This window comes from Oryza glaberrima, chromosome 7, assembly GCF_000147395.1.
Source record: "Oryza glaberrima chromosome 7, OglaRS2, whole genome shotgun sequence".
In the NCBI taxonomy this organism is placed as follows: domain Eukaryota; kingdom Viridiplantae; phylum Streptophyta; class Magnoliopsida; order Poales; family Poaceae; genus Oryza; species Oryza glaberrima.
In genome coordinates, this window is record NC_068332.1 from 24,009,433 (window position 1) to 24,030,392 (window position 20,960).

Below are 20,960 nucleotides of genomic sequence, written 5' to 3' on the forward strand. Positions count from 1 at the left end.
AATCAACCTCGAAATATAAGGGTGTATTTAGTTCACATCAAAATTGGAAGTTTGGTTGAAATTGTAACGATGTGATGGAAAAATTGGAAGTTTGTGTGTGTATAAAAGTTTTGATGTGATGGAAAAGTTGGAAGTTTGAAGAAAAAGTTTATAACTAAACTCAACCTAAGTATAGTGGGATGGAGAGCACTATATATTGTGGATGGAGGTAATAATTATCGTACTTTTAATGCATGGGGATTCTCCCCATGTCCCCTCCTCCCGATTCCTACACGAACTAAGAGCAAGTGTAATAGTATAGGCCACTACTAACTCTAATTCTTCTATAGCTAATCTAATAGCCAATTCATATAATAGTTGCTTACTATATTCTTAATATATGGTCCCACCCGTCATACACACATTACGTCTTGAAGTCCGCGCTGCAGCTGGCTACAGATCTGTAGCTCACTGCTATTCTCTCTCTCATCTTTTATCTCATTAAAATATGTTTACAGTTGACTAATAGCTTGCTATTGTACCTGCTCTAATTATTCTACCAAGCATACCTATACTATTACTCCGTACGAATACGAAGGACAATATGTCATCACAGGAATTGGGAAAAGTGATTTCATCTCTCGATAGGATATCCCCTTTGTTTTGTTTATGCTACCTAAATAGTTATAAAAAATATGAAAAAAATATCAATATAGATTAATATGAAATACATCACTCCACAAACATGCAAGTTTAAATTCAACATTTACAAGTTGTAATAAAAATGACAAATATAGCTGTGAATGTGCGATAACTATTTTCAGTTTAAGTTTTTACTTTTGTTGTAACTTGTAGAAGTTGAATTTGGTCTTGCATGTTTGTGGAGTGATATATTTCGTATTAATCTATATTGTCAATTTTTTTTAATTTTTTTTATAACTATTTAGATAGCAATGCAAACATCGAGGAGATGTCTCCTCAACAAATGAAAATCCACATACTAGAAATTGTTGCTTTTTTTATATGCTACAAACATAGCCGCCATGCACTTCTCTATAACATCGCTAATGAGTATTTCTTAATGCATCTATTCAATTTTACTTGGTCATTTTGAGACATCGACATTCATCATTGATTTTTTTATCATTATATGTATGAAACTTATTAAGAACATATAACAATATGAAAGTGTTTTTTCATGATAGATCTATTAATATTATTTTTACACATTAGATTCTGATTTTTCATAATCTATTAGTGATTTGGAGATACACTTTCAAGTGCAGGGACAAGAAATGTATGGTTTTAACCCCAAGATCATGTGTTCAATCCCACAAATTCTTCTTAAAAAACGTATGGAGAGATGTCTCCCTCTCCAAATCTCTTTTTTTTCTATTAGTGATTTGATGAAAAGATCGGGGTTTGACCTGCACATTTTAGAATATTATTTTTTAAAAAGAACGGAGTTACGGAGGTAGTAATATCTTCTATGACTCATTTCATTAAGTCAATCTGGATAGATATGTAGTCTATGCATAATAATATATGTGAACATATTCTATGCACACAAGCTTTTCGTACACACTCTGTGCACACCAACTAGAAAATATCATGAAAATTTTTTTAAAAAATTGAATGCATACTTTCAATAGTATACACCTTTTTATGAAATCTCATGTTCAAATTCAATATAATTTAGCAGTAACAAAAAAGACAAAATTCTGACAGCTTTTTACTCTTAAAACTGTCAGATTTTTTTTTACTTTTTTATACTGCTAAAATACAATGAATTTGAATATAAGACTTTGTAGATACGTGTAATACTATTAAGAGTACATGTCATATTTTTTTCTAAAATTATTCGTGATATTTGCTAGTTGGTGTGCACGAAAGCTTATGTGGATAGAATATATTCCCATAATATATACCTCCGCCCCTAAATATAAGGTTATCAAAATCTCTTACATTTTCGGAGGAAGCCGGTATTGGGCTGTACTAATAGCAAGCACATGGTTCTGATAGGCTCAATGCGGTGATGATCTGATGCCTTATGGTTTACTTTTTATCTTTGGAAAGGTACGGCTGCAAAGACAAATGTCTTGTCAAGACAAGGCAAACTGGACATGAATGTCGCGGAATTTTGTTACTACTATTGCGGTGTTGCAAACTCCGTTGTTCCAGTAACCATGATATGAAGCAATGGCAGCGTTAATCAAAGCAACCAGCACTTGATTAATTGGCACTTGATTAATTGGCAGATTAGAATTGGCAAGTAATTAATGTTTCCAGTTAGTTAATGCACGAAAATGGTGCTCATAAATACTGCATTTACATCTAAAGTAACTTCTATATTTACTTTTGTTCGAGCCACCTTGAATCCAGTTCAAATGTCACGCTCAATAATTCAATATTAATTTGCGTTAAACACTACTGTACTAGAGTGCTGCATGCGCTTGGAGCCTCAAAATTTCTGACGTGGAAATGGTCAAATGGATGTGTTGTGGTGCTGTAGTCAAATGCAAAACAGGCATGGCAAGAAATTTATTGATTACATACTACTATATCATGCATGGATAATTGGTGGTAACAGTTCCTAGTGACCTAGTACAAGAGGAACTCCACACCCAGCAGTAACTAGTTAATTTATAGGACATTGCAATATTGCTATATATGAGAACAACAACAATGTTATATTTGATGAATCAAACACATGTCTCATGTGGTCTTTACTCAAGCAACAGTAATCATATCATCACCAAACATTTTTGGAAGATGCAGTCTCCGAGTAACATGGTTGTACACATATATCAACCAAGACATACTTGTAAGTTCTATACTTCTATATATACTGGCATCGCCATCCTACAGAATGGACGAGACAGTCTCACTTAACATGATCAAAGGAGCAGTAGGTTTTGAAGTCGCGGCATCATATACTTGGCGAACTAGTATCACAGAGTTACCCCCCTCAATTCATCTCTAGCTCCGCCACTGACAGAGTATAGTACTATAGGACCGGATGATGTGGTGCCTGCGCCGGAGCTGGAATGATGATGATGCCTGCCTCATGCTGTGGCACAGGCACAGGCACAGCGAGCTGTGGCTGGGGGGCGCATTCGCTGTGCCAGTGAAGTCGATCAGGTCGACGAGGGGATCCTCATGGTCTTCCAGGTCGATCCAGCGAGACCACGCCTCGTTCTCCAGCTCAGGGTCAAAACCCATGGTCTCGACGTTGCGCTTCTGCCTCTCCTTTTTCTTCAGGCCTTCCCACCAGGGGACCTGCTTAACCTTCCTGAAAGAGAATATGAATCTTATAAGTATGGAAAACAGTGTAGGCGTACAAATTTCTAAGGCTTCTTGTAGAGCAAAGATCTCAATCACATAAACATTATTGACTCAAGTTTCAGGCAATTCATATTCTACAATGTAGAATATAACAAGTAGAGGTCCTAGGCATCTTTAATATATAACAAGATATATGATCATTGCTAATCAACTTATGAAACTTAATACATAACAGTAATATAATCAGTTTCCCCGCAAAAAAAAAAGTAATATAATCAGTTGATCCCATTTGAAACTTGCGGTGATGCTTAAACTAAGAAGAATGCAAGTTCTACAATGGCATTATTCACCTAAAGCTCCTACTATCAGCTTTACTTCTGCACCATGTACTGATGTACATACATCAAACTCAAAAATATGCAAGGCAACATTAATGGACATCTCTATGAAGCAAAAATTAGAGGACGTGCAGGAGCTAAACCAAACCAAACCAACTGAGGCCAGTACTGTGCAGAAGGGCATGTGCACATGTAGATGTAATATTTATGAATACCACAACTCAAATCACACGAACATGCTAAATCACATCCGTAATTAATTTCGTATATGCCTCAATCAAATCAAACTCAAATATATGCAAATCGCACAGCAACAACGATAGTAGAGAACTAGTGATCATCTCTATATGATGCAAAAACCGAGGTGAGGACATGCATGATCGAGCGGAACCCAATCTCAAATCAACTAACCAAATCACTGATACTACAACTAAAATCACACAAACAGACCACAAATCATACCGCACTAAGCATTTCCAGCAAATTAATTAAGCATTCATGGTTACGGCCACAAAGCAATCATGCATGAAGAAACCCTAGATCGTCTCCCATTCTCCATCCCCTTGACGGCGAACCTCCAAGCGGCAACAACCCAAGTTCCCCCTCCCCCACACAGCGCTCTCGGTGTCGGACTCTCGGTTGCGCTTGCGCCGCGCCCCGGCTGCCTACCTCAACCTCCGGCAAGCTCGTACACCGCGCCGCTTACAATCCTCGTCTCCACAGAGGCAATCCGTCACCGCTCGCCCTCGCCGCCGCCGACGATCTCCGCACGCGACCAAGCCGCGGCACCGGCCCGCACCTCCTCTAGCTACCGGGGCGGGCTCTCCACACCGAACCCTAGCCATTTCTGAGCGCCATGAGAGTAAGACTCGAGGGAGGCTCACCTCCCCATGTGGATGGATACGGGGCGAGGGCTGGTCGGTGACGGCGCTCTGAGCTGAGGCGAAGAAGTCGGCGGCGACGAGACGCGAACAAGCTCGGAGGTGGTGGGTTTTGGGTTTCTCTCTCCTTTCTCTCGGTTCGAGGCAACCACGAAGACGAGACGCTCGCGGTCGCGGGCTATGTTGTGCTCCCCTGCGCTGCGGCTGCTTCGTTTCAAGGCCCAGCACAACACAGCCCACTTGGGTTTGCCAGCTGTTACGTGCTCCATCTCGACCGTTCAGATTCCGAACCTGCGGCAGCGATGCTACTCCAACCGCCACCACGGGCCACGCCACGTCATTTTAGGTCGCTGTGTTAGTGCAACTGCTAGCTCCAAATCACCTATAGTCAATTTAATAGCTAATACATATAATATAGTACTACAATATTGATATCTGGTCCCATGTCATACATATATTGCGTCTTGCAGTCTGTGTTGCAGCCGGCTATAAATCAGTAGCCCGCTACTCTTATCTCTTCTCTTTTATTTGTTCGATATGTATTTATAGCTGACTTATAGTATCGGCTCTTAATCAAACTCTGGCGCATCCGAGTACATTCCATGCACATCGATTAATAAATATCACAATAAATTATAGAAAAAATTGTACATACACTTTCAATGGTGTTATATATTATCTGTAATGTACTAACTTCAAATTCATTGTATTTTAGCCATAATTAAAGGAAAAAAACTAACAGTTTGAAGAATATATAAGTACAATTCACGCGTTCTAAACTACTCCCTTCGTACTCATAAAGAAAGTCGTTTAGGACAATGTTTAAGTCAAACCTTAGGAATATATATCATGAATAACTATTAAGTTGTTGAGTTTGAAAATGTAAAAGTTATATGAATAGATTTGTCTTGAAAAATACTTTGAAAAATACTTTCATAAAAGTATACATATATTACTTTTCAATAAATATTTTTATAGAAATAATAAGTCAAAGTTGTGTTTTGCAGACCGTGTCGCTGTCCAAAACGACTTCCTTTACGAGTATGGAGGGAGTATTCCTTAAGTTAACTTCTCGAATATACTCCCTCCGAACATGGCAATTATCTGTTTCAATGCTAACTTTTTATTGTTAATGTTTAAACTAAAAAACACGCACATTTAATGTTTAAGTCATTCTTAAATCGGCTTAAATGCTACAATTATTATATTTTGTATAATAAATTAAAGGGACTACCTATTAATCTTTTGAGATGATTTTTCATTCAATGTATATAGCCCGTTTTAAATAAAATAAAATAGAGAAAAACATATTAATATCGTAAAGCTAAAGAAAAAACTATTGTACAATCTAATATTGATGCATTGTAACTGAGCGTAAACGTTCTGTAAGTGCATTGGTAATTACAAGTTGGATATAAAGAATGCGAATCTTGATGCAAGATCCCACTAACGAAAAAATAAATAATAGAAGTTCAAAAATATGTTGCAAGTAAAATAGCAAATCCGTAAATTAAATGCCTCAATTGTGTCGGGACGGAGAAATTGGAAATACAAAAGGTACTCATTGTTCTTTGTTGTCGTTGTACGGGCCAAGAGATGCGACTAGTAAGCCTGTTCGCAGCTGCAGCCGCTGCTGTGTTGGTGTTGGCAGCCGAAAGTATTTTTAAGAATAAGTTCACGTTTCATCCCTCAATTTTACATCAAGTTTGTTTAATATCTATTCTCTTATCTTCAATACCAGAGATCTTCATCCCTAAAATATATAAAATCGTGCAATTCAAATCCCATAGCAATATAGATGTCTGATTTCACTGACGTGGCAACCTAATTAACAAATAAAGAATAAAAAAAAATATGCGACCCACATGTTAGCCACCCTTTTTTTTTCTTCTCTTTTCTTCCCAAGCCTGGACGCGGCCGGCCGGAGAGGGCGAGAGAGGCGGCCGGCGGGAGATGGGGGACAAGAGAGGTGGCCAACGAGGCAATGGTGCCAGGGGCGGAGGATTACGAGCCATACTACTACGGTGGCAAGCCAGCATGGCGATGGCGGTGAGCCGCAACACAGGGTGCTGCTGCTGGCGGTGGTGCTGGTGTTAGTGGTCGCGGGGCCATGGTTGCTCGGCACCGCCTTCGTCTTCACATCCGCCACTCCCGAGAGGAGGGGGGGTCGATTGGATCTGTGCGCCGATGGTGCCCGCCCCCTCAACCGTCGTCGCTCCCGTGAGTGGGGGCACTGGATCCACACACCGTCGTCGCTCCTGAGGACGGGGGAGCCGGATCTGTCTGCCCCTGAGGTTGCCTCCGCCTTCGCCTCCGCTAAGCCTGCTATCATTGCTCTCGGGACGAGGGCGCTGAATCCATGCACTGCCCTCTCCTAGGCTCGCCGACCACCTTTCTGTCGACGAGTGATACTTGCGAACCGGAAGAATAAGGTATTGGGGTATGTTGGAACAGGGATCTACGTAGTACGACATCAAAACAAACAAAAGACAATGATTATACTGGTTCAGGCCCCTTATCAGGTAATAGCCCTAGTCCAGTTTATATGGGATTGATGATAATGAGAACAGATTACAAAGAGAGTAACCGAACAGACGATACCGATGAGATCGTAGTCGAGGGATTCGACGAGATCTCCTGGCGAGTTGGCTCCGTGGACTCCGGCTTCGTAAACTTTGGTGGGTGTGTTGGCGATGAGGTGCGATACCCTTAGCTTCTCCCGCGGGGGGGGGGGGGGGGGGGGGGGGGGGGTTGCTAGTTGTCGCGCGCGTCGCCGGCGTGCGCGCCAACTGCTTCCGGCCCAAGGCCCATAACAATTTGTTTTTTCTTTTTCTTTTGCGATTTTTTTCGTGTTTTTTTTCGTTTTTTCTGATTACTTTTTTTAATCTTTAGCACACTTATTTTTTAAAAAAATGTTTTGAGTTGAAAGTTTTTAAATCTTAACTTGAAAGTTTTTAAATCTGATTTGAAAATATTCAAATCTCGAGTTGAAAGTTTTCGAATCTGAATTGAAAGTGTTCAAATCTCGAGTCGAAAGTTTTCGAATCGGAGTCGAAAGTTTTCAAATCTCAAGTTGAAAGTTTTTAAATCTGAGTCGAAAGTTTTCAGATTTCCAAGGAGAAACGGTAATTGCATAATCATTTGTTATGGTCTGCTTTTATTATTGGTACAACTGTAAGTTGCGGCATGTTATTCAGAACGAGGATCTAGCATTAAAATGCTGTGATAGTTTCAGCTGGCTCAGTTCAACCACTTAGGTGTATTTACCTTCAATTTAAAAATGAAAAAACCTGTGAGGTGGTCAAGTGTGCAACCACACCCTCCTAAATTTTGGTTTAACCCCTCTTTTGCTTGTAATTGCCCGCAAGGATTTTATTATTTAGGAGTAATCTTGTTTGTGCAATGGATTCATATATATTTGGCAATCACTCACGTGCTTCATTTCTGCCTTTTGTTTTTTCAGTTATGGATGCAACCTGAACAAAAACAGCTCTGCCCTGCATTCAACAATCTAAAGAAGTTATCTATTCTTTGCATTCATGTTGAATTTGACCTGTTATGGACTATAAACCTCCTTGAAGCTGCACCATCCGTTGAGCTCCTTTGTATTGATGTAAGTTTCCTTTTTTTTTTTAATAGAGCGCAACAATAGCATGACAGTAACTGCAACTGGACTATCATTATGTGCACAAATTAACATAACCAAATGCTCATACTAAATGTAGACCTGGGAACATGTATGCTTGGTAAACAAAGAGGATGAAGATGGAAGAAAGCTTGTTTATGGAGAAACAACACATCCTTCATGGGAGATATCTGAGTTCACTGGCACCAGAAATTGGCAATTGAAAGAACTCCAGTTCACTGGCTTTAGGCCACTCAAGCAACAATTGGTCTTTTTAAAGGCCATCATGGAGCAAGCTCGCAACCTGCAGACTGTTATTCTGAAAGAGGAAGAGCCAAGCGAGGACTGTGAGGCGATAGGCACGCCTCTTTCTTGTATAAAAGATTATGACTTTCCAAAGTCGAAGGATGAGCAAGACAATGTAGTTGAGCAGCTCAGAGAGAAGATTTCTTCGGATTCGCAAATAATTTTCCTGTGTTTGTAACATCCCCTTCCCAAATTATTTTCCTATAGTTTTGGAAAATGAATATATCATATGTACATCCCGGATAATTTGTATTACTGTGCCCTATACTCCCCGTGTACTTGCTACTTGCAACGGAGGAGTTGTTTGGCACTGAATAAATATAGTACCCCTCATATATCTGGAATTTCTTATTTAGCTTCATCCTGATATCCAAATACGTGTGGACTGTGGAGTAGTTCAATGCCACACGTATTGGTAGCATTAAGAACCATCGTAAATCTAACCAAAGATAGTAACAGATAAAAATATATGGTTTCATCCAAATCCATAATTACGTTTATATGTTGCCAATGGATCTCTCTCTAGTACTTTTCATCGGCAAACATAAAATGCCTACCAACAAAATTATCTAAAGAAAATAGACGGTGTACTACGGCCTTCTTTGTTTAGACTTATAAGCTAACTTATAAGCCGAAAAGTCTAAGTCTAAACAAACAAGCGGCTTTTTTGTTTGACTTTTTTAAGTCATAAGCCACTCTAACACTACCTAAAGCTAAGTCGGAGAAGCTTTTTTTTGGTTTATGTGAGGTAGATGCATAACTCCACCATTAAACTGAGGATATTAAGGCTCTCTTTGTTTAGGCTTAGGCTTATTGGCTTAGGCTTTTAAGTCAGCTTATTGGCTTATATGATTTATAAGCTGGTGGAATTAATGTCCTAATTTTAGTGGTGGAGTCATATATATATATACCTTACATGAGCAAAAAAGTTTCTCCAACCTAGCTTTTGGCTTAGGGCAAAGCCCTAGCAGTATTCTTGGTAAAAAAAATACTGTTAGAGTGGCTTATGGCTTCAAAAAAAGCCAACTAAAAAAGGCTTGTTTGTTTAGATTTAGAATTTTCGACTTATAAGTTGGCTTATAAACCTAAACAAAGAGGACCTAAATCCACCGGCTTATAAATAATATAAGCCAATAAGCTGACTTAAAAATCTAAGCAAATAAGCCTATGCCTAAACAAAGGGGCCGGCACATACTACTAGGAATGGGCTGGGCAGTCCGGCCAGTTGGGGTGGGCAGAAAAAAACCGAACCGAAAAGATCGAAACCGAGAAATTCGGTCCTAGACAACGAAAGATCATAGTTTGTTCGGTTGATTCGGTTAGTCTCTTCGGCTAACCGAATAGACCGAATTAATAAAAAAATGTCTAAATACAACATACAATCCACTAAGTTCAATAGGATTAAACTCTAGTTTTCACATCCATGCTTTTAGGCATGCAATCTAATAAGAGTCTTTACTCATACGTGGTTAAGAATTTTTTTTTCTTTTTTTGTGTTGAAAAATTTCCACTATTGTTTGCATGTACGAAAATATTGTTGAATTTCGGTTAGAATCGAGGCCGAGATCGAATTTGTCGGTACTGACATTTTTTCGCTGAAATTCGGTCTTCACTTTTTAAACACCGGAATTTTACGGATCGATTTAATCTAGAAGTAAGTTAACCATTTATTTAATCTGCTAGAAGTGGATTTACGGATCGATTCACTTACACAGTGTATGTCTCATTTGGTTTAGAAGGGGATTGAAGAGCATTGGAGGGACATGGAAAGAGGAAAAAAGGCCGAGCCCACGCTACGGAAAACCCCACAAGTTGAGCCCGTGGGTCGGTGTTCCTGACGTCCCACATCATCTTGTCACGGCCTTTCTCGTGGGTGCGCCCAGATGCGAATTCTCCTCCCCATTCCGCGTCTTCCCCGACGCTCTAACGCCGCCGCCTGATCTCCTGCCCCGATGCACCGCCTCATCTCTTCTCCCTCTTTCATGGCATCTGCAGCGGCTAGCTGGTGCTGGTGGTCACCATTGCTTGCTCGAGGAGGACCTGTCCGTCGTGTTTCCCGGTGTGTTTTCTTGTGCTGATGCTAAAGTCTGCGATTTCAGGGTTAAAAAAAAAATAGAAATCGCGATTATCGATTTCATTCAGGGTTAGATCATAATTCACGATCTCAATCCTGACTGATGGTACCGTCTTATTTATTTTAGTTGTTGATATTGGTTTTTCATTCTCTCAATTAATGATAGATTTCCTTGGGAACCTCGGAACATGACCACCATCAGTCGAGTAAAAGGCGACGAGTCATACAGGCGACTTCCATCCCAGGAAAAGAAGCATACTGCGATCACTCAAGGTATGAAAACCATTGACACCAGGGGCACAATCTTGGAGGCTAGAGCTGGAGATGAGAAAAGTAATAGAGATGCGGCGTCCTCAGAGGTTTCATACATCAAATACGATGTACTGGGGCAAAGTGCGAAGCAGGATGGCTGTGATGAGGATGATCGAAGGAGTGAAACGGAGGAACATGTTGAGGAGGACGAAGTTCTTGATCCTGAAGAATATACTGTGAACAATATACTTCCGAAAAGTAGACACCGTGATGGCTCTATATATATGGACATCATGGATACACCGTGGAAAAGGGAGTTTCATATTGCAGACCGTAATGAGAGTAAGCTATCTTTTCTCTATCTTTATTTGCTATAGTATTTTTTATTAGAGATAATTTGTTTCCTTGAACATAGCGAATCTCTTTCCATATCTATAAATATTTTATTGCGATCCTAGAGATCATTGTATATGTGGTGCTATGCAGCACTGCCATAATTTTACCCGCCTTACACTCTTTTCAGCTATGAGATAATTGTACTGGAGGTCCTTATACGTGGATGAGAGTAACACTTCCACCCCAAGCCTTGTACTTTACTTTTACTGGCCCTTCAGCTTAGCACCATTTGCACACATAGCAATCTGCGCCACAGCCTGATGGGAGGGACTGAGGTTGCATGCAGAGTTCTGATGACATGGACTAGGACCTTATTCCATGCCATTTAGTTACATAAATGTCCAAAGTACTTTATCCCTGAACTTTGCAACACGGTGATCACACAGCCTTTGAGCATGTATTTCAATAGCAGAATACACAAGAAAATGACAACTATAAGTGCAAATAATAATCTAAATATGGCATCCACACTGTTGTAATTGCCATTAGGTTTAAATTCTCCATACATGCAGCCACAAACTGTCAGTAATAGTACAAGTTTTCGAAGCATGCAAGGAGCAACAACAAGCAATAACAGAAAGTACTCAGGCAGTTCACATACTATATATAAGAGTAAAATACATGGCCGGTCCTTAAAGTTGAGCGTGGGTGTCACTTAGGTCCATAATCTTGTAAATTACACATCTAGGTCCACCATCTTGTTTAAGTGACTCATTGAGGTCCAAACCTCACTTGACCGGCTCTGACCGCCGACGTGGCACGCCACACAAGCACCAATTTTGCAAACAAACCCCTCCGCAACAGTAGTGCCATGGACAACACAAAAATCCCCAAATCCTCCTCCTCCGCGCACGCTCGCCACCGGCCAACCCCCTCCTCATCGCGCACCACGGCTACGGGCGGCGGACGGCGGCGTCACGGCAACGCCGGGATCCGTAACATCGCGGCGGCGGCGAGATCCTACTGCCGCACCGCCCCTCACCAGCTCACCAGCACGGCGGCATTGAGAATGGCGATGGAGGAGTGGAGGACGACGACGAGGACGACGCTCGTGCGCTGGCGGCGGCGGCTGAGGCGGAGGTTGCTCTGGCGGCAGTCGGCAGAGCGGAGGAGGAGGTAGCGCGAGCGCCCGGCGGGGGAGGCAGGGCTCGCTCGGGCGCCGGGTGCGCGCATGTGCAGCCAGCAGCGGAGGCGGAGGCAAAGGCGGGTAGCCACGCGCGGGGGCGGGTCGGCAGTCGGCGCGCACGGTGGTGGCCATGGCGGAGAGGCGGAAGTGTCGGCGAGGTGGGCGTGGCGGAGAGGCGCACCAACCAGCGCACGCCGCTGGCGGCGACGGCGGCCACCGGATCTCCCTGCCACCGACGCCTCCTCTCTCGCCGCCCGCCACCGACGCCTCCTCTCCCGCCCCACCGACGCCTCCTCTCTCGCCACTCGCCACTGACGCCTCCTCTCCCGCCCGCCACCGACTCCTCTTCTCTCGCCGCCCGCCACCAACGCCATCCTCCGCGCCCCCAGGTTGAAGACGACAACGACGAGCTCGGCACGGTGGCAACGATGGAGTCTGGGAGCCTCAGAGCGGAAGGGCGGAGTCAGCGACACCGCGTGGGAGGGCACCAGGGCCATCCCGTGCGCCACCGTCTGCCGTCCGCCGCCCGCCCCTCCGCATTGCCGTTCGCCGCTCGCCCCCGACGCCTCGCCGTGCGCACCTGCTGACCTGCGTCCGTGAGAGAGAGAGAGAGAGATTTAGGATGAGGGGATGCAAAATAGGGGCAAAATGCAAATGTGTTGCCACGCTGGACCGCCACGTAAGCCAGTCAACCCGGTCAGAGGTCCTTTGGACCTCAATGAGTCACTTAAACAAGATGGTGGATCTAAGTGATACCCGCGCTCAACTTTAAGGACCGGCCGTGTATTTTACTCTATATATAATCTAAAGGACTACTAGGTGCTCAAGGGGCCAACCAAACATTCAAATGCCCCTGTTTAACATGAGTGAGTTGCCAGTTTCCAAAATGTAGACCACTTCCCAAAACATGTATTACTACTTAGCTAGCAAAATTGTAAGTGGTTTTCTGTAGAGGTAAAAGGCTGGTACAGGAAACAATATACCTGGTTTTCTGTAGAGGTAGTCTGCCCTTGAGTTTTTTTTTCTTGTAGTTGATACTGGGATAGATGTTGCTCTCCTAGTAAAAAGAACATAGGTTTTTCTACTTTGTAGATGAAAAGGAAAAAAAATTCCAATAAGGCCATATAATCATCAAATATCACATGTACTTTTCAAATGTCAAGTGTTTGTTCACTGTATTAATTTCCAGTTACAAACTTACATTATGACTTTACTTTTTTTGAAGCTCGGTTGGAGGCAATGAAGTTTTCGAATCCCACAAATTGTGTCATTCGCAGAAATGGAACTTGCATGTCACATTATCATCGCCGCATGCTGCAAATTTTATCATTGGAGTTGGCTAAAATTACACTGGATGATGGTTCAATAGAGTTGTATGGATACATAGCTGTGCGGGATGATCTGGATCCGTTGCTTAATTATATCGTCAATTGTAGCAGGGATGATCCCATCATTGTGGAGCAGGTACACATCCATATTCGTCTAGAAATATTCCAAGGAATAAGTCTATCTGACACCCTTTAATATTGAGGTTTGCCCACTTAGCCCCCTCAAGTATAGAACCACCTTGGGGCTGTTTTGGTGGTGGTTTCACCCACATGGCTTGTTATATTGACTATGCCATTTGGGCAAACCAGCACCGAAACCGCACCAAGAGAATCATTTAGGAGGTAGATCTAAATGTAATGGGAAAAAAAATTGGTTGGGGGGTGGGGGGGGTTTTGAACCTTGATACTTGATGGGGTCGAGTGGTCTTATTTCTTATTTCGAATTACATTACTCATTTCATAATGTAAGGCACACTAAAACTGCTATTCTCTTTTACATCATTAAAGTTGGGGTAGATTGTGAATGTTTTATCAACCTCTTGAATTATTTAGTATATATACAAAAAAATAAGTTTGATCTCTTGATTTCTGTAATAACTAGAAATAGGATTAGTTTATTGTTGTTGTTCCATGGATATATATTGTTTTATAGCTCCCATGTGATATTTTGCTGCAAAAAAATGTTTCATGTGATTAATCTGTCGAAAAGTAGCAGACTGTACAATACTTTGGATTGTATAAGCCACTACTACCTTCATCCAAGGTGTATTTTGATTTGGAAAATTCATACTTCATGAGTTTTGGCAAAAATTCGTCAAATTATTGGTACTCGAATTACTTTTAAGATGTTAATTTTATTGCAATTGGCGATATATTGATAGAGGAATTAAAGGTCAAAATCTACTTTTGAAGAATTTCACCTTCCAAAACGCAGCTTACATAGGGAGTGTTATCTATATTATGAAATGATGATTTACTATGAGAACAGATTTAAATTATGAAACTAAGGAACACATGTATTCCAAAGAAAAATCATGTTAAATAGTTTTGGACACTTTGTTGCTGCTTAGTACCCTACATAAATTGTTTTTTTTCTTTTGTTTGATACATGATGAAGATCTTGGTAGTTATAAAATATTCCTTTTAAGTAAATGTTGTTACAAGTGAAACAACATAAGCAAGCATCCACCTTTAGATATTTCTTACTTTTATAAGAAGAGCAACTAAATAAAATAATTTTGTAGGGTTCGCTCATCAACATAGAAGGCCCTAAGCGGGGAATAGACATGAGGGACTATGCTCTAATTGAATATGACATGAGGATCAAGACAGGAGAACAAGAACAAGATGACCTACAGCTAATTGATGGTGCATTAATGATAGGCCCTGCAGGCCTATGGAATCGGCCAGATACAATTTGCATCCCTGGCGATTACGGTGCAGTTGACATAACTCTATCACGTTTTTATTGTTCAGCTGAGGCCACCGTAGAGATTCTTATATCAGAAGTGCAAAGCAGTTTCCATTTGTTGCTCGGTTGTTTAACCAGTGACTTGGATAAGGAAATCCGTCTCTTTGATGGTGTCATCAGTGAGTCACGTGATTTAAAGAGGTCGGTGGTTGCTGTAATGAGGGATTCTTTCATAGATTTGAAGTTCAAAGTGGGCGCGTTTCCATCCAGTTTCGACCAGCATTATGTTTCCTTCAAGGAGAAAATCCATGGCTATGATACTCAAGAAATAAAGACTGATTTTGCGTTAATCTCAGTAAAGGTGATTTGGTCGACTTTGCTGCCGGACTAAAGTGATAACTCTTCTGTTTTATCGAGTGGGCCAAGAGGGACTAAAAACCTGTGGCTTACTAAACTTGGATAGTAAAGTATTGTAATAAGTCGGTCATTGTAAACTCTCCGTCCCTGAATAAAGGGTGTGTTTAGTTGCTGAAAAAAAGTTGAAAGTTTAAAAAAAGTTGGAAGTTTGGAAAAAAAAGTTGGAAGTTTATGTGTGTAGAAAAGTTTTTGATGTGATATGATGTGATGGAAAGTTAGGAATAGGGGGGAAACTAAACACGGCCAAAGATAATATAAGTATTCTGGAGAGTCGACATTCGTACGGCTACAGAGATAACCTACCTTGGCAGTTAACTGAACTGGACATGGATGTCACAGAATTCCTACATGCACAGGGCTCCAAGAGCTTAACGGCCAAGCAAATCGTTGAAGCTATGTCATATCTAACCAAAGCAGCTAAGAGTTTGCTGACTGCGCCCCAGAGAGAAATCTCCGTCAGAAGCTTCTGCCTTAAGCTCTACTTGATGGAAAATTACTCAAGCAATATAGGGTTGCTATTAAGGCCTTGTTTAGTTGGGGAAAAGAAAATTTTTGGGTGTCACATCGGATGTTTGATCGAACGGAAGGGGTTTTCGGACACGAATGAAAAAACTAATTTCATAACTCGCCTGGAAACCGCGAGACAATCTTTTGAGCCTAATTAAGCTGTCATTAGCACATGTGTATTACTGTAGCACTTATGGCTAATCATGGACTAGTTAGTCTCAAAGAATTCGTCTTGCGATTTCCCCTAATTGTGCAATTAGTTTTTATTTTTATCTATATTTAATGCTCTATGCATATGTCTAAAGATTAAATGTGATGTTTTTTGGAAAAAGTTTTTGGAAACTAAACTAGGCCTAACTTAAACGATTGATGGTGGAATAGTAAAAGATTTGGACCCTGCTATTTTGAACGAGAAGGAACCTGAAGATTGCGATGACAAAGATATGTTTTGTCAGGCCAGTACAATGCTGTACAACGTGTATCTTCACCGAGACATTCATCATATTCTGTTTTGACTGTTACACTCAGCTGGACTCTGTAAGGCTTAGAAATTGTGATGCTGGGGCCAATGCTGTATGGAAAATAGATGCGCCAAACTCGAAACTCCGACATTTTGGAGCTTTCTTTGTGCAGCTTTTGGAGACTCGAGTTAGCCTGCCTCCCAAAGCTTGAGGAGGTCCATTGGGAGATTTGGTTCTGCTCCTATGCCCCCCTTGTCATTCGGCTTCGTCCCAAGCCTCAGGGAACTATTTCTTGCATGTGGTGCCCAATTGGGCTTCGAAGGCTTCAAGTTAAGCGAAGTTTTACAAGGCACCAGAGATTTGCATACTTTGACAATAGATTTCCAAGGAGAAAAAGGTAATTGAGTATGTCATTTTGATGAATCATTATTATTTTTTTATACTATAACTGCTACAGTGAGTACATGCTTTTCATTACTATGAATCTGTTAATTCAGTTGTGTTGGACTTTTGCACAAGTCATGAGGATCTAGCAGTAGAATGCTGTCATAGTTTCAGTTGGTTCAGTTCTAGTACTACTTAGGTGCATTCACCTTCAGTTTTTATTTTAATAAAGAAACAACCTACTTAGGAGCATGCATTCTTCATTAAGAAGAGAAAGACATCTGAATTTGAGTTAAAAGGACACCAACCTAGGTGGTGTGCTGTGCATCTACACCTCTCAGTTTTGGTTTTAATTCCTCTTCACTCAGGACTTGTAATTGTCCAGAAGGATTTTATTATTAGGAACAAACTGAGACTAACCCTTGTTTGTGCAATCGTTTGAACTCATCGGTGTGCTTTGTTTCTGTTTTTTTTTTTCTTTTCAGCTTTGGGTACAACCTGAACAAAAACAATTCTGCCCTGCATTCAACAATCTAAAGACTTTATCTATTCTTTATGTTTATGTTGAATTTGACCTGTTATGGGCTTTAAACCTCCTTGAAGCTGCGCCATCCGTTGAGCTACTTTTCATTGATGTAAGTTTTCCTTTCGTTTTTTCAAAATGTAACAACATGACAGTAAATGTAGCTGGAAATTCTCACTATTTGCAAAAGATTTACACAAACCAATTTCTCACACTAAATGCAGACCTGGGAACATGTATGCTTGGTGGACCAAATGGATGAAGAGGGAAGAAAGGATATCTATGGAGAAAGAACACATCCTTCATGGGAGATATCCGAGTTTACTGGCACCAGAAAATGGCGATTGAAAAAACTCCAGTTTGCCGGCTTTAGGCCACTCAAGCAACAGCTGGTATTTTTAAAAGACATCATGGATCTTAGGGACAATATTTCATCGCCATCTCAGATAATTTTCCTGTGAATCAGTAGAAGTTGTGTTCTATAGCCGCTTCAGAGTTCTATATGTAAAAATTTTACTGTGCAGCAATGATCAGCTCTTGCATGTTAATATTATATTTTAATTTTGAGTAAATTGTATGCGATCTAGTGCAAAAAAATTGAAAAATGAGCAATACCAGTACAAAAACTTGTTCGCTTTGATAAGCACATCTACAAAGCATGCAAGTCATTGTTCAACTGCATTGGTTCTCCAATGATCACAAGCTGAATACACACCGGCAGCCAACTGCCAACCTAAATATCCAAAGACATACTTCAAATGCATACACTTCTTTTGAACACATTGCGTAAGGACCATTATATATTGTAGTCAAAGGTTTAAGAAAAAACAGTCAAAAGAATACGTTCCGATCCATATCCTCATAGCAAATACTAGCAAGTTGTCAATGAGACAAAGTTCAATTCAAATATGGACGATCCAAAAAAGGATTACATCAAAAGGTAAGGTACACTCTCTGCAGTATGATCAAATCTCTCAAATCATCAGCAAACATACAATGCCTACCAACAAAAGAATCAGTTGGTTGAAGGGATGAACTGAAGGAGCCCAGTTGGAGCCAGGGGGAGCAGGGGAGTAATCACCTGAACCCGAGCTCGTGCTGAGGACAACGACCACCCAATCTCCCTCATTCGCGATCCCAACACCAGAGAACTTGGTGTCATTCAGATACTGGTTGTACTGTGACTTGGTGTAGTTGGTCAGAACCACATCAGGTACAAGTCCGGGAACGCAGGCCGGCATCACCTGACCGTCTCCGGTCACCGACGCGTTGAGATGGCAATGGTCGAGGTACTTTGGGTAGTCGGGGAACTGCTGCTCGGTGCCAGGGACAGTGTTTGCTCCGGTGGTGTTGGTGCAAGGTTGGTCTTTGAATTGCTGTGCTAGCTGCTCAGCCAAGCAGGCAGCATTCTTGTTCTCGGATAGCGCAGGGACTTTGAGGGAAGCTCTGTAGCTGTTGATGCCCTTGAGAAGCTGTGAATCACTTCCTGGAAATGGGAAGCAGTGTCAAACAAACAATGTAAAACAATGATTGTATCTCCAAGTTTTCCTGATTTAACAGTGGAATAGTTTGCATGCATATCAGATCTCGACCAGCAAAAGGTAGAATTTTATCGTTCGATCTTCAGCAAATGATAATCGTAATAAGTACTGTTAACAAATGACAAGTGTATGAATAAATGCATCTCAATAAACTATGATACTTCATATGTCACCAAAAATTTTCACTTGAAAGAATTTTCATTCGAAACCATATGCATAAAAACTGTGCCATATGTACCTAAACACATCAACTCCAATACATAGCAATTGTGACTTAAGTTACTGAAAAATTTTCTCCTTAGCAGTCTACCACTGAGTCCTCCCCGCAAAAAAAAAAAAAAAAAAAAAAAAAAAAAAAAAAAAATCTACCACTGAGTCCTAAACATCAGATCTTGCACATCAAAAGCTGGATTTGTACGAAAACAGCTTCCCAAACAAGATTTTAACTCAAAAAAGAGGACCAAGCAAACCTCGAAAGTGGCTCACAAATCATGACCATGTGACTAGTTACATCAAAATGTATAGAACACCAGTGACCAGATCTCTGACCAGCACAAATGCCCAGTGCAACCGCTTGAGCGTTTTCTAAGCGATCGAACAGAGACAAACTAATTCGTACGGATTGAAACAAGAATCATCTTCTGCAGACTCCCAGATCCCATGAACCAATTAAAACTCCCAGAGTAATTCTCAATTGAATTTGAGCAACAGGGCAGCTAAATCATTGCACTACTACACAGCAGCCAAGAACACGCACTCCAGCGAATCAGATCCAGACACACTACAACAAACAAATAATCAAAACAAAACTACAACAATTCTAACCATCGAAGCCCGAATCAGATTGCAGGAAGAGCAGCGAGAGCCAATAAGCCATTTTTACCATCAGATCTGGCGCAATGCAGCAAGGAGGAAGCGAGGACGAGGAAGCAGACGAGGGAGATCCTGGAATCCATTCTCGCCGACACAATTCCTCGCTGCTGCAGCGGTGTTACTGTTGCCTCGGCCGGGGAGGAAGAAGAGTGAGGTGCGAGGCAGGCAAGAAGTAGGAGAGGAGTGAGGAGGAAGGAGGCGAGTTGCTGTCACCAACCACTTCTTTTTAATTTTACTCTTTATTGAATCTTGATTAATCTTTACTCTTCCTTCCGGTCTGTCCTAAAAACTTTTTAGTAAAAAGTGGTGATAAATGTTTTTATTAGGGTCCTTATTGTATATTTACACTGGCAAGATAATTCGATTACTTTTGTATCTTGTACCTTCTGGGCCATTTTTCACTGGCAAGTGGTAACTTTTTGGGTTACAGCCTAGCTTTAGCAGTTGTAGTTAATTTGCTTAAAAATTATTGTGGTCACATAACTTCAATAAATTCTGAAAGGAACTTTATAACAGTTTTTATTTATTATATATCCAAGTCACCTTCATTACATTTTTTATATATTTATAAATAAATAGTGCCTAAAGAAGGTCTAGAAATAGTTTTGTTCCTCATGTGAAAAATAATTATCCCAAGGAGGCATTAGATGCTTTAGTAGTCATAAATTTCCCTGTATAAAATCACGGAAAAATTGTGAATGATGCATAAATAACGGTAATGATGCATGCGCTGAGTACATTTTATTTATTTATACATACAGGTCGATATTCATATGAAGGAAATACAAATTCAATAATGTGGATTCTGAGAAAAAATAGCCCCTTATTTCACCTGACTATAACTCTATAAGTTATAACACTTATTAGCGATAATATATATATATTCTTAACATATATATATATATATATATATATATATATATATATATATATTCTTAACTATTTAAAAGGTAGTATTGAAAAGTAAACTACGATGAAAAATATCAAAATCAATTTAAAATTAAATTTTAAAATTTAATTTTTGGTTATGGCTACGAGCTATTTGTGTTTTAAGTTAATACATGTTTATGGCATGGTGGTCGTATAGTACTCCCTCCGTCCCAAAAATACTCAATGAGAGGTGGCAATGAATCTGGACTATGTCCAGATTTGTTGTTCTAGTAGGAGTCACATCCCCTCGCTCGAGTTTTTTTCGGACGAAGAGAGTATGACCCTGTTTAGATTCTAATTTTTTTTCTTCAAATTTTCAATTT

General features: G+C 40.7%; 2 protein-coding genes and 1 pseudogene across 2 annotated transcripts; 1 reads left to right on the plus strand and 2 right to left on the minus strand.

Annotated features, from left to right (window-relative positions):
* The first annotated feature begins 10,305 nt into the window (after positions 1-10,305).
* On the plus strand, positions 10,306-15,564 carry LOC127778257 (uncharacterized). Its single transcript, XM_052304830.1, has 4 exons — positions 10,306-10,473; positions 10,655-11,082; positions 13,488-13,726; positions 14,835-15,564. Exons 1-4 carry the CDS (start codon positions 10,367-10,369, stop codon positions 15,390-15,392), a joined length of 1,332 nt encoding a protein of 443 aa, XP_052160790.1. The 5' UTR covers positions 10,306-10,366; the 3' UTR covers positions 15,393-15,564.
* Positions 11,526-12,934, minus strand: LOC127778258 (uncharacterized; annotated as a pseudogene).
* Positions 15,565-18,115: 2,551 nt separating the features above from the next.
* On the minus strand, positions 18,116-19,908 carry LOC127778259 (uncharacterized GPI-anchored protein At5g19250-like). The gene is made up of 2 exons (XM_052304831.1): positions 19,718-19,908; positions 18,116-18,779 (listed from the first exon to the last, which is right to left on the minus strand). Exons 1-2 carry the CDS (start codon positions 19,788-19,790, stop codon positions 18,268-18,270), a joined length of 585 nt encoding a protein of 194 aa, XP_052160791.1. The 5' UTR covers positions 19,791-19,908; the 3' UTR covers positions 18,116-18,267.
* Between the last annotated feature and the right edge of the window lie 1,052 nt (positions 19,909-20,960).